This window comes from Nipponia nippon, unplaced genomic scaffold (genome assembly GCF_047370975.1).
Source record: "Nipponia nippon isolate SJK-2023a ecotype South Korea unplaced genomic scaffold, ASM4737097v1 scaffold_3, whole genome shotgun sequence".
In the NCBI taxonomy this organism is placed as follows: domain Eukaryota; kingdom Metazoa; phylum Chordata; class Aves; order Pelecaniformes; family Threskiornithidae; genus Nipponia; species Nipponia nippon.
Genome location: NW_028262347.1, coordinates 16,276,735 through 16,290,817, shown reverse-complemented (window position 1 = coordinate 16,290,817; position 14,083 = coordinate 16,276,735). Strand labels below are relative to the sequence as shown.

General features: G+C 38.6%; 1 protein-coding gene across 1 annotated transcript in view; it reads left to right on the top strand.

Moving 5' to 3' along the window:
* COG5 (component of oligomeric golgi complex 5) overlaps positions 1–14,083 on the top strand; it is a 191,103-nt gene that overhangs the window by 71,276 nt on the left and 105,744 nt on the right. The window contains exon 7 of the mRNA XM_087765709.1: positions 9,526–9,656. Coding sequence (XP_087621835.1) covers positions 9,526–9,656 — 131 coding nt within the window. The remainder of the gene's footprint in view (positions 1–9,525; positions 9,657–14,083) is intronic.

Here is a 14,083-nt window from a genome sequence, read left to right as displayed (position 1 = left end):
CACAAATATGGTATTCTCCCCAGATATCTAATCAGAATTTCCTATGCTGTAGCTTGTGTCTCTTGCCTCTTGTCCCGTCTGTGTGCACCTCTGAGAAAGGTCTGGCTCTGTCTTCTCCTGACCACCTGTTAGGTAGCAGAAGACAGCAATTAGGTCTCTTCTTAAACATCTCTTTTACAGGTTATCAAACTCAGTTCTCTCAGCCTCTCCTCATACTCATATGCTTCAGTCCCCTGTCTTGGTGATTCCCTGTTGGACTCCATTTTGTCAATGTCTTTCTTGTACGCAGAGGCATGGAGTACAGTGGCCTTACAAGTGCCAAATAGTAAGAAAATCACTTCCCTCAACCTACTGGCTACACCCTTGCTACACCCAGCCCAGTACACAGTAGGCTGCCTTTGCCGCAAGGGCATACTGATGGTTTATGTTCAACTTATTGTCCACTGGGTCCTTTTCTGCAAAGCTTCTTTCCAGCCAGTGAGCGCCCGACCTGTTCGGGTGCACAGGGTCATGCCATCCCAGGTGAACAGGGCTTAATTTGCTCTTGTTGAACTTCATGATGTTTCTGTCTGTCCATTTCTCAAGGTTGTTGAGGTTCTTCAGAAGGGCAGCCCTGCCCTCCACGGTACTGAGCACTTCCCCCACCTCGCTGTCACCCATAAACTAACAGAGGGTTCATTTTGTCCCAGCACCCAGGTTACTAACGGTGATATTAAACAGTACCAGCCCCAGGGCTGACCAGCTGCCAGCTGGATGTGGAGTTGCTGCCTGCTCCCCTTTGAGCCTGGCAGTCCAGGCAGTTGAGGAGACAGACAGTGGGCAAAATAGAAAGTAGCAGGTTTAGCAGGTTGTGGTTAAGTAAGGTCGTGAGTTTGTATTCAAGGAGTGGGAGGGGAAGGGGCTAGGGGGATCTAATGGTGCATGGGTGGGGGAACCTTATGGGTGGGTGGGGGAACCTTAAAGTAGTTCAACAACTCTTGATTTAGGCCTAAGTGAATGTGGGAGTAGTGTGGTATAACTTGTGATTAGACCTAAGTAATGTTTGTCTTGGTGTGTTAAGCTATTTTCTGAATCATGGCATTTTCACAGGAATGTCTCCAAAATATGGTGCTCATTGTTAAGTCAGTGATGATGATAAAAATAGGTATCAAACTCATTTCCATCAATTCCAGATCCTGCCTGGCATCTGATTTCCAGCCTGTAGAGCAGTAGGAATTAACTCTTCCATCAAGACAATTTAAATGCAGCTTTAATATAATGTTAAAAATAGCTAGTCAGTCTTCCTCACCACTCCTCCACTATTGTTATCAGTTTTGGGTGTGTTTTTTGAGTTTTATGCATGCAGTCTGGAGAGAAACAGCAAGTTTCCTCTGTAGATAGTATTGGTCATAGATGATTATTAAAGCACTACTAAATATTTAACACAAACCATATTCTTTAAAAAAATCAGCAACAATCATTTTGAGGAAACAAAGCTGATCCCAGGTGCAGGATGACAACCCATTCCTTCTTATTCCAACCTGCCTGTACACCTGAACATTTTCCCTTTGTTTTAACGTGCTAGAAAAAGTTCGATTCTTTCATACCTACGTGATGTTGAATTCTCAGTTTTCTTCTGAAGTAAAGCTTTCATCGGGTAAGATAATGCCACATTTTTGGAATTGTTCGAGGTCAGGTTGGATGTGGCTTTTGAGCAACATGATCTAGAGAAAGATGTCTCTGCCCGTGGCAAGGGGGTTCAACTAGAAGATATTTAAAGGTCCCTTCCAACCCAAACTATTCTATGGTTCTATGAGAATACAATATAGATGACAGGTCTCTTTTACAGTACAAGATAATTGTCTGTGTTTAAATGAGTGCTTCAAGTTTTGCTTTCTTTGAATCATATACTTCCCACCAGTTTGGTTTTGGTACTGTTGACCTCATTTCTCGAAAACTAAACCAGTCTTGGCATGCGATTGATATGAAAAGATGAGAAGTGTTGTGCTTTGTTTTTATTTTTAATGTCCCCTTTCACTAGGGACATCTATCAGAAACTATACCTGGTTGTCTAATATATTTCATTTTCTGGACTTAAGCAGCAAGAGTGTGTTAACATGCTGTCTGAGAAAGCAAACAGAAATACAATGCCATGGGCCCCACTCAGTTTCTGGCTCCAGTGGGACAGTTTTGCCTCACTTAATGTTGCTCAAACAGCTAAAAACTGAAACCTGAGGTATTATGCATACGAGTAGTTAATTTTTAAGATGGTAGAAACTGGCTAAATAGAGATCAGTTTTCATAGGAACTTAATGGCATTTTAGTGGCAGAGAGAGATTTTTATTCTCAGTTGTTTCACTGAGGAAAGGAAAAGTTCGCAGGAATCTTGTCCTGTAGGAAAAGGAAGGAAAGACAGCAGGAGTTCTATAAGTAACTGGCATTTTAGTAAAATAAAATTTCTTCAATCTTGTAAAATAAAATCTTCTTCAATAATGAATTCATAATATCTGCAGAAAATTTTCCAAATTAATCATTTAAGATTCAAAATTAATAATTTTGTAAAGTATATCTAAAATATATGGCATATTGTCTGTGGCACATAGTATAGAGCAATGACATTCTTATTTTGAACACTTTACAAAGTACCATAATCTATGCAGTTTTTATAGGAATAAACATCTTTTTCCGAAGTGCTCACGCTGTATAAGGTGGCTGTAAGATACTGTTTCATAGTAACTGTAGTGGAATCCCTTTAATTTGATTTAAAGGCTTAATATAAGCCTTGCTTTAGCAAGTACTTTGGTGCCTGATGCAGGGTGTGGGGCAGTCATTTCAGCCTATGCGGAGAATTAGTCTGACTAAAACAGAACATGGAGAAAGCTTCTTTTCGGAGGCACCAGCTTCCAGTTTGACGACCTACAAATGTGCCTGCTCTTGCCATTCCACACCTGCTCTATGCATTGATTGCATGGAAAATTGAAGTGCCTCCGAGGAGCAGGCCGTTGTTCTTTAAGCATAGGGTGTCCACCTCTGTCACTGAGAGAATAAAGATGTAATATTAAATGTTAGGTTACTTTCACTGGAGGGTGAGCATTGGGTTTCTGCTGAGGTATTGGGATCTCAGGCTCTGTTCTAGGGCTGGTTTTAGTTTAATATTACCTATATCAATAAAAACAAACAAATGAACATGTTCAGGCCCAGCAGCTTCCTGGCTTGTTGGTTCAGATACAACTCAGGCAAACAGGATCCCATCCTTCCTTTTCAGTAGCTAATGCTGTAACTAACATTTCTATTAGGACCATGGAAGTTTCCATGCTGGATTAGATTTGTGGCCCATTTGAATTAGTAAATTACTTTGAGGTACTTTAGAAGCAGATGGAAAAAATTCAAATGGGTCCTCAGCAGTTCTAACAAATCAATCCACTCATTTTGTTTGTGTTTTGTGCTTGTATCCAGGCACTGCTGTAGGACCAAAGACTGAACATTTAATAACCCCCTTCAAAACAGAAATGATTGTCATTACTGAATACTTCTCCCTTGTAGGAAAGGTTTTATGTGCTTTTACAATATCTGTCCAGTTCCTTCTAATTTTGTGTAACAGAAATAAATATTATAAATAGTGGTTTAGATTCCGTTTCATGAATGTCTTCTGCCAATTTCCACGTGAGCTTCCACCAAGAGGGATACCTACTGCCTATCGGTGGTATCCTGCCTGTGCGTTCCTGCCCTCTCCCTATGCTCTTGTGTGTCTGCATGGTGAGTCAGATGAGAGAATGCATTTAGATGGAAACTAACTCAACAGAAAAAACTCTCATGAGTGCTAAAACTTGGAGGCTGGGGTGGAGTGAAAGAATAGGGAAGCAGGTTAGGGGCACAGAGATGGAAATCAGAGAGTATTCTGTTCAGGGCAGCCTCCGCTCAGGTCAGCTTAAAGTAGTAATGACACTGCAGTTCTACTCCATCTTGACATTCTTTATTTTTAATATGCTATTTCTAATGGACAGTTTCAACCAATTTGTTCTGATGCTTAACTTACCTCTAGAGAAATTTTCAGTATGAATGCACTGTATGCACTGTAATGTTTGTGCTGTAGCAGTCTTCTACAGTATTTCTTAATAAATCATGTTTTGATAGCCTCTCATCCTCTGCATACTTAAATCCCAGCAGAACTCTTGGGTATCATTTGGACCAGTTGACTTCTTGGAATTAAATTAGTAGTTTCTTCCAAAATTGTAATTTTTCTTCCTTATGGAAAAAGAACAGCCTTAGGGTACAGATATCACCAATATTTTCTGCAACTAAGACTGCAGAAGCAAAATAAAACAAATGACCTATGCAAAAGCAATAAGCCCTAAACCTTCCTCAAACAGGCAAACAAAAATCTGTGATTTTAGGGTTCTATGATTTTGTTTAGAATTTCAGGAACGGCTTAATTTCCTTTAATTCCCTCCCCATCTCCCATGAAACACCTCTTAATTTGTCATTGGATTCTTGCTGCGTATGCTTTGAGGGGGTGGTGCTGATCTTAGGTGTTTGCTCCTAGGGAATCCACTTTAGCTCTTCTAATTTCCTTCTTTCATCCTCTTTATTAGCGTCACTGAGGTTACTTCTCAGAGCACAGAAGGATTTCTCTTTTGGCTCAAGTAGCCTCTCGAGTGACGCAGTCTGATCACATTGGTTTATTGCTGGCTGTCCTGGTTTCTTCTTTGTTAGTGCACCTGATTGTCCTGGTAGACCTCTCTTGATTCTCTCGTTTCTAGCAAAAGCTCAAAATCAACTCAGTCTAAATAAAGAGCATAATACAGTTTTAATGAAGCTCATAAGGATGCTAGCTTCATAGTTATCTTTTTTTCCAAAATGTATTTTAGTACTTAGAGAAAGTTTTAATTCAGATTTTTTCCTATCTTCATTATATATTATCACAGAGCAATGTTTGAGGTAAAAAAATGAAATCGTATAATAGAAAGATTCTACATTGTTGACTCACTTAGATTAAGAAAACCTAACTGCGTTGCTCAAAGTATTGTTTTTCTGCCTAATGTACAATGGGCATATCGGATTTATCTCTCTCTATTAAACTCCTCTTACATAACTATCTGGGAAATGTGGGTTTTAAAAGTGCATTTTTAAGCAGCATCTCAGCCAGTAGATTAGAAAAGCTGTTCAGATTTCGTAAACCAAGAAAATTTGGAATTGTAATGACAAAAATCTTTATTCTTTAAGAAATACAAAGTTCTAACCCTTTGATAGGCTGAGGTAGATTTTAAATGTCACTGATTCCTAGGGCTCAGTGTATTCTGCCTTGACATATAATATTTTTGTTCAAGAAGAGGATTCAGCAGGCAGTCTGTATTTTAAGTCCTTAAAAAGTAATTTCCAGCTGTGCTTTCCAAGCTTAATAAGGTGTAATAGTTATAAGGGAAGCAATGCCTGCACCCTATGGGAGAGTTAAGGATTTGCTTTTATTTTTATGAACCTATATAAAGAGGTAGAATTAGCAGAGGAATGCGGTAGAGGAATGGCTATGGGACTATGGTTCCCTCCTCTGATTTCCTCCTGGGCTCTGCTGAGCAGAAGCGACTGGAGCAGCTGGCTGCGTGCCGTACTGGTGTGAGGGCAGTGCCTGTCATGGCTGCGTCCAGCCCTGGCATGTGGTGTTACAAGATATTTAGGTCCTAATTTGTTTAAAGCACAAGTCTTCTCAAAGCTAACAAAATATTATATATGTGCTTTTTAAATCTGTTAACGTAGAGCTGACAGTTCTAAATACTATACTCACTAAATCTGTTATGGTTATTATAGTATTAGGTTTACTCTAGTGCTTTAAGGTTAAAGCAGGAGGAAAGCTGACAAGTTTTAAACTGGGCCCCAGTCCCCAGAGTCTTTGCTAACTGGGAGATAAGCCATTGTGTCTGCTTAATTCCTGAGAAGAAGACACGAGTACCTTACAGCACGTCACCCTCACCTCTGATCATGACCGTAATGTTATCAACTGACCGTGCACGGCAAGAAACAGAATAATGATTGCACTGGAGTGCCTGAAGCAAAATCCTACATTTGCCGGTCCCTGGGTTAATAACTGGTAGTATCTTTGTTGTATTTCACATGACATGGTTTCTTTACTAACTAAAACTGGCTGGTTGGAATGTGTGAGTTCCTCTGCAATATTTTATATAAACTGGATCTTAAATGCACTGTGGTTCTGGCTATGATCTGGCTGCCCTTGTGTCAACTGCCCTTCTGCTCGGTTTCATTGTGCTGTCCGTGATGGCAGCATCTCTCCTGAGAATACACAAGTGTAGAGATTTCTATATCAAAAGGCGCATACCCTGCCTGTGTTGCAGCTTCTGCTCTCACATAGGAATGGCAGGAAAGCACTTGCAGGTGTTTCTGATGTAGGCCTGCTGTCCGTGTGAAAACGGCTTTTCTTTTGAAAAAGGTATAATATGATTGCTAGGGCTTCCCTACTGGTTAGAACAGCAACTAAGAGCATCCGTAGCAGGATGTCTAGCCACTGGACCCCCAGAAAGGCCCTCTGTTTTGAAGTCCTGCTGAAATGCATTGTCCCAAAGCATTTTGCTAGGATTGCAGGAAATTTGGAATGAAGCTGCAGATTTTGGCAGTTTAGCAGGAGGTGGCTGCCAGTCTGAGGCACAGATGGAGGTATTTGGAGAAGCCAAAGCAGCATGGTCTTTCTGTTCCTTTCTTAAAACCATCAGAAGGATTAGATTTTTAGCACTTGAAATGGCTTAATTTAGATTTTGAGATAAAATACAGCAGGGAGAAACAGTCTCTTTTTTAGTTCTCTTCCACACATTTTTCTGTGGATTTAGGAGATCAGAACCATATTTTAATTTTATTTTATTTAAGCAGCCTGGGGTTGCGAAATATGATTTTATGACATAAGTGAACTCCACAGCAGATCTTGTATTTATGGGCTATGTAAGCCTTTGGTGATATTTGCACCTTTTTTAATCTCATGTTGCCAAGATACTACTTCAGAGTTTACTATGGCAGTAGGCTTAATCTGTGGGTAGTTCTTTGCACTTTTTTTTTTTTTCCTGTGCAGCTGAAGGAAGGGGTCAGAAAACTAGTCTTCACATTCAAGACACTTGCTCATTGAAGTTAGTAATTGAAGTTAGTGGGAGTTTAATACTAGTTTTAATAGGTTCATATGCAAGGCCACCTGTAGATATGCAGTTTAGTCACAGAAAAAAGTTGCAAGGAAGTAGTGAGTGAGTGTGGCTGCTGTAGCCCCTAGCAAAAGCAGCTTTGTAAGCATGCCTGCATATAGGGCTTCATTAATAGCCTGTGCAGCATGAGGTGTGCTGTCCTGCTGCTTGGCTGTCCTTTGGCTTCTCTGATCCATTTTTAAACAAATGCATACAGACAAAAGCATTTGCGGCCTATTCTTAGTAGACTAAAACCTATTTGACATACTGTACTGTTAAGAGAGTTGATTTCCTTTATGCCTTACGAAGCTTTATGCAGTACTTCTCTAAACTTTTTGTTTCATTTTCTTTTGCAGTGTTTCTCATATGCAGGTCCAAGGATATTGTTCTCTGCATAGCTGTGAAGTGACTCACTTGGAATTTTGTGTTCAGCTGTGAACATGTGGTTGCTAAAATTAATCTGAGGCTTAGATTAATTTATTGTGAATAAACAAAAGTAATTGGCTACTAAAGTGAAATGTTATTTGGCAAAGATTTAAAAGTTCAGTTAGCTTAGTTGGAATTTAAGTCTGTGCCTTAATAAACTTACTGGGAGGACATAAAAGGAAGACAACTATTAGGAAGTCATAGTAGGCTGGTTATAAATGGAAATAGTGCAACATTGTCTTATGAAGGAAGTATCTGACACTGAGTGAAACGCCGTGGCCATTTTTTTGTTGGTTTTATTGGTTCTTTCAAAAGAAGCAGTGAAAGACCTGCTTGATTGAGCAAAATGCTGAAAAACGTGTAAACGAGAGTAATCCTGAGTTATCTTGGAGATAAGCAGTAGTGTAAAGGTCTAGGCTACCTTGACATGGGGAATTGGGATGATTTAAATCTAGAAAGATAAAAGAGGAAAAAAAAAAAAAAAAAGAAGCGTTGTTTAACTTCAAAGGTTCCTCAGGTTCACTAGGTTCCTTCCTAGACTGCTTTTACATTTCTGTGTGGATCTAATCTAAGGCACCCAGACATGTTCAGAAATGTTCATTTTATAAATTTAATCATCCAGTTCCCACCTAATTTATGTTGTAATTCAGAGTTTTAAGTGGAGAGGTGTGTCTGTTCTTGGAGGAGCCTAAAGCAGTAGGTGTTCTCAGGTCCTGCTTTCCGTATTCCAGGAACATGGATTTCAGAGCAGTGGCCATAGTTGGTTTGATTTGCAAAAATGTGCAATAGTTATGGGTGCAATTCTATAATATTTGAACAATTTGAGTTCTAGCCCAATCCAAGCTGTAGGTCTTCATTAGCCTGAAGGAAGTTGAATATACAGTTCCTGCATCCCAAGTGAGTGTCACTAACAATCAAAGGTATCTGGGAAGAGGCATCCTCCAGCCCTTCTTTCAAAGGCAGGTCACTAGTTAGGGTAGGTCAGGAGTGTAAGATCAGGCAAAGAGCCAACAGGAGGGAACACAGAGGTCAGGGACCTCAGAGAGTATGAAAACCTCGTTTTTACTCCCTGGATTGTGTTTTATATCTAAAATTGTCCCATGTGAAAAGCCTAAGTAGTCCAAAGAGCAGGCATTACAATGTCGCCCCTTTAAAAGAAAGTGAATGTGTCTGGAAGAAAGGATGTCACAGGTTCAAACCTCCTTTGATAAAGTGTTGGGTTTTCTACTTGCTGGAGTGTTCTAATTATTAAGTGGCTATTAGTGAAAGATGAAGTGAGTTGGCCAAATCTACATAGCCAGTGACAAAAGTTGAGTTTGAATAGATTTTCTTGCCGCAGTTGCCAGTCCAGCCCAGTAATCTGTAGATGCCCTACTGATGGTGGTTTTCATGATGATGATAAATTTTGTGATGTTTCTGTAATTAAAAATGAAAAAAAAAAAAGTTTTCTTTTCTTGCTGTTCTTCTGTGTTTGATCCCATATGTTTAGAACTGCAATTTAAATATATGAAGTATAATTTAAATCTATTAATATATGATACATCTGGAATTTCAGATCTGAGAGCAAATTATGCTTATTCAAACATCTGGTTAGAGAAGTTAATTATCTGGTTAATCCTCTGGGACAAGGAGGTGACTTCTTGCCCCTTCCTGCCCTGTGACTGAGATTCTGGAGTTCTAGAACTCACGCTGTGCACCTCTTCAGCAGTGTCTGGGTCTAGAGAAGTGTGGTGAAGTAAATTCAATGTATTCAATATCCAGGTTTTCTTGAGTAATAATCTTTTGATTTTCAGTTTGTCTGGTGTAATACATTACTTTGACATACTTTTGTCAAGTGCTGTATGAAAAAATGTCCCTTGGAACTAACTGTAACTTATAAATGTTTTAGCATGTTTAAAATGTTCCATTATCCTATGTCATGCTTATCAATGTTTTGTTGCTTTTATAGATTACCTTTCTCAAGGGATAGATCTCTCTGGAATAGAAGTAATTGAAAATGACCTGCTTTTTATTGCAAGAGCTCGGCTTGAGGTGGAAAATCAGGCTAAAAGGTTGCTTGAGCAAGGTGTGGAGACTCAGGTAAAATACGCTTTCTTTACTTCCTTTCAACAGTGAATTGTAAAAGTACTCTGAGCTTGATTTCCTTTGTTTTGTGTGGCATTGTCTAATGGAGATTAAACATGAAAAAAAGTCTTACGTGAGAAGTTCTCACACGTGAGAATACCCAAAGAAATTGACAAAACTGGCCTTGTACAATATTTGCAAGAATAAAATTTGCAGGATCTGACCCTGAAATGTGGGAGAAAGTAGGTGTTGATATGAAGAGTTTAACTCTAAACACTGTGATAAAAGCTTGATGATTGATAGGACTTTGCATTAAGCACAGTATACTACATTGCCAATATTGCCAAGCTTTATAGATAAATCTGAAAAATGCAGTTTCTTAAAACTGTAAGAAGATTTCTGCATTTTAGCTGTGCAGTAATATATTGAAACATTTTGAAAGATTTCCCATTAAAACTTTAAAGGGCATTTTAAACTTTGAGGTAAGTATTCACTGTAGGGAATATCAAAATGAGTATGCATAATTACATTCATCCATACTAAATGTAATTATCTAAATTTTTAATAACCTGGCTATGTCTATTATTTAACTATTTGTAGTATCATTAGTGCTGTCTTCTTGCATTTTTAAAAATTCATATTCTTTTCTCTGAACTTTTTAGTATTCTTTAAAAAAAATATTTTAAATCTCCCTTACTACAGTATGAGGGAAAATCTAGTAAAAGTTGCTATGAAATTTGGGTTTTAAATTAGAGAGCAAAGAGGATTAGAACAAGACATTTTTATGCTGTTTGTTACCAATGGTTAAACTTACCTGTAAGTCAATATAGCATCCGTTTATACTATTGAAGGTTATAGAACATACACAGAATGGAAAATCTCTTCGTTAAATTGGCTTGGTTAGGCGATTGAGGATTAAAATTATCGGTATGTCTCAAACTTTTACTTAGACCTCTCATTTCAAGTAATTTTCTGCAGTACAAAGTCACGATTGTGGTAAATACCTTTGGCTATTTACTGATAACAAAATGGTAGGCAAAACCACCCCGTTTTTTACTTGATTACTATTCAAATGTTGAAACTCCTGGCTATTTGAGCATGTTGCCAAGCTGTGATTGGGCTTGTTACAAGCTATGAAGCCTATGCGATGTTAAATAAAGACTGAACGAAGACAGGGCCTAAGAAAAAGCAAGTGGACATTTATTTTAAATGCAGCAAAAGTCTTCATCGGTGTGTACTCCTTCTAGTTTTTCATGTCAGATTTGACCTTCTCTGATAATTTTCTCTTCATATTAAGTACTAAAACGGAACTGACAAAGAAACCCTGGGGAAATCAATCCCACTCCACTTGAAAAATAGACAGATTTATTAGGTGTTCCAGGCTGTATCCAGGTAATCAAGAGATTATTAAAGTATATGCCTGTTGTGCTTTAGCCAGGGGCCTGTTTCTAGCAAATGGAAGATTGTTTGGAAGAACATTATTAGGGCTTAGTCATATCAGAAGTGGGGACGTTTTCATGAAGAGGTGTTGGGGTATGCTTACACAGGTTTGTTATTGTATATGATTCATCGATTTAATGTTGGAAAAATAGCGTGCTTTAGAAAACACGCATGCAAGCATTGCCCAAGAAATCTAGAATTTGAAATATGGCTAGCAGATAGTTATGTCTTTGATTCTTATTATTGTAGCTGTGTGTTTTATTGACAAGCTGATTTACATTTATATCTTCCAAACCCTGCATCTCCTGTAAGATGACATGGGATCTTCATCTTTTCTTCTGCGTTTTGTACCACAGAATTCCTCAGATAGGCTGTCTTCCTGCTAGTATCTACTCTGGTAGCCAAGTCTGTACCTTTGAGAATAGTGCATCTGTGTTTGTCCAGGTGGTTCTTCGGTTATTTGATATTCATATTTGCAATTGCAATTTTAGTTTTCACCTTTGTTTTGATCTGCTTTATAAATAATACACGAGATTGGTTGCCTACGTGACAGTGAGCTGTATTTCTGTATTTCATCTAGCACTTTTCAGCAATACCTAAAGAAGAAAGTTAGTGTTACATCTCCATTTTAGAGTATTTCAGTGTCTACCTGGAAGAGGAGCAGGAAGGGGAAATAAATGAAAAAAGTAAAACTATTAAGTATCTCCTTTTAAGCAGAAGTCATTAGAATTTGGTGAATGTCTTCTCTAGAATTCAGTGCTTTTTTCAGATATGCTGCTACAAGTTACTCTGACAAAAAGAACAGAGCTAAAGAGTTTAAACTACCCCTTTCAAAATTTTAATATATCCCTTTTGTTTAGGTAAGAAACTATTTTTGTTATTTTGATTATTTATTTAATGGTGTATGTCACATACTAATGAGCTGTGCCCAGATTCCCCCAAATAACCACCAGCAGTAGCACATGAAAGCAGATACTTACCTCTAAGTGATACGTTGCCTTTTTCTCTGCATTGTAATTCACGTTTTTATTGCATGTCCGTCACTGTAGCATTTGTGTATTTCTCGGAAGAAATGAAATCTCTCTTTCTCTCTTCCTTTGGAAGTGCGGCATTAGCCATTGACTGCTTCAGAAGTGAAGGCTTCCACTCGTGTTCATGGTGGTATCTTTAAAGCTGCCATCTGGCTATAAACTAGAAGTGTCTGTCAGCGTGTCTAGACTTAACAGGCTTTCACAGAGCTGCCAACCACGCTTGTCTTCCTAATCCTTTTAGAAAGAGTAAGCTCTCTTTGCTCTTGTTGGCAAAAGTAATACAAATAATAGCAAACCCAATCAAGCAGGGGTACCAGTGGCTGTGGACAGGTTTTTTATTTTTGTGTATGCTTTGTTACACACTCCTAGTGTACATAGCATAGATTGAGGCTCTTTCATGACCGAGAGAACAGTATCAAGAAGATGGATTCAAACCTCGTCCTTACTGTTTAGTCCTAAACTCCTTCGTAGCTTTCCTTCACACTGTAAGCAGGTTAATGGCAGATAGTATAGAAAGCAGGATAGGCTGCTTTAACAGGGGTACATTGAGAACTGTATTAAAGTTACCATTCTAAGAGAAGAGGCAGCAATGTTTTCTGCTTTAAAAAGAAAAAAAGAGGTATATATCCATCTTGCAACCGCCTGAAGCATCTGCAGCATTTCTTTTGCTCACAGGATGAACCCTAGGCAGAGGAAACTAGATTTGCTCTTGACACCACTCCACCCCTTTATTCAACAGCAGTATATTGTGTAAAGCAGATCTGAATAATAAGAAATTACTCAGAACAAGAGAAATTTGTTAAGATTACCATAGCTCAATTCCAGGTAGAACAGTTTTGCTAGACACTGTTGTGGCTGCTATACTTACAAAGACGAAAACTTTCTCTGCAACTTAGCTCACACTTCAAACCCTTTCTGCTATATATTGTCATGCTTAGTGTGGGACTTCCCTCTTACAGCCAGGGATGCCCAAACTTAGTTCCATCAGGTAATGGTAAGGCTGGTAGCATTAGGAGCCACGTCACGTGTATGCAGAAAAGAGGTGCGTTTCCATCTCCTCTGTCTTTACTCCTCTGAAGAGATGGCCCTAGTTCTGAGCTAAGTTCACTGCTTTAACAACAGTTACGGGTCTCCTGTGCATGAGAAAAATGGATTTTTGCATGCATGTACTTGTATGTGTGAAATGGGTTAGGATCCTATGCTCTTGCTTTTGACTTCACTGGTACAAACTTTAGTAATTAGTTAGGATGTAGACGGTGAGGACCATCTAATTATTAACTAGATGTATATGCATAATTGTTCTTGACTAATGCTATTTAGCGCCTGAGAAAAGTGATGGGAGGATGAAGTATCTGCATAATTAACCAGTTGTCTGGAGGTGATTATCAAGAAGTTGCTCGATTTATCTCAGTTCAGGGTTCCCTAATATAGGTCCTTATGTAGTACATCTTGCAGTGTTATGGCAAAATTGGTGATATTAATCTGAAATCTTTCATAGACCAGCATTTAATCTTGTGTCAAGGATCTCTAACAATAGGTCTTCTTTGTTATCCCCAAGGGATTGGAAAGGAAAGTATGCACATAACTGACCATTTTTCCGGGCATGATCATCAAGAAGTTGCATAATTTGTTTCATTTCAGGGTTCTCTGAGCAGAGTGCTTATGTAGTAAAACTTGCAGTGTTATGGCAAGATTGGTGAAATTAATCTTAAATCCTTCATAGGGCAGTATTTAATCTAATGTCAAGGATCTTAAACAACACATGCTCTTTATTATCCTGTGGCAGCATTTTCCAGTTGTGCAAATGCACTTGGAGGTGCTTGAGATATTCAGATATTAAGAATGGCTGGCATTGGGCTCCGTTTTTCACTTTTTTGGTGAAACTTGCAAACAGATGATTATGTTGCATTCTTGAGTTACTTGTAATTGTTAACTGCCAAAGGCGTGGATGGCTCTTGTGGACAGCACGAT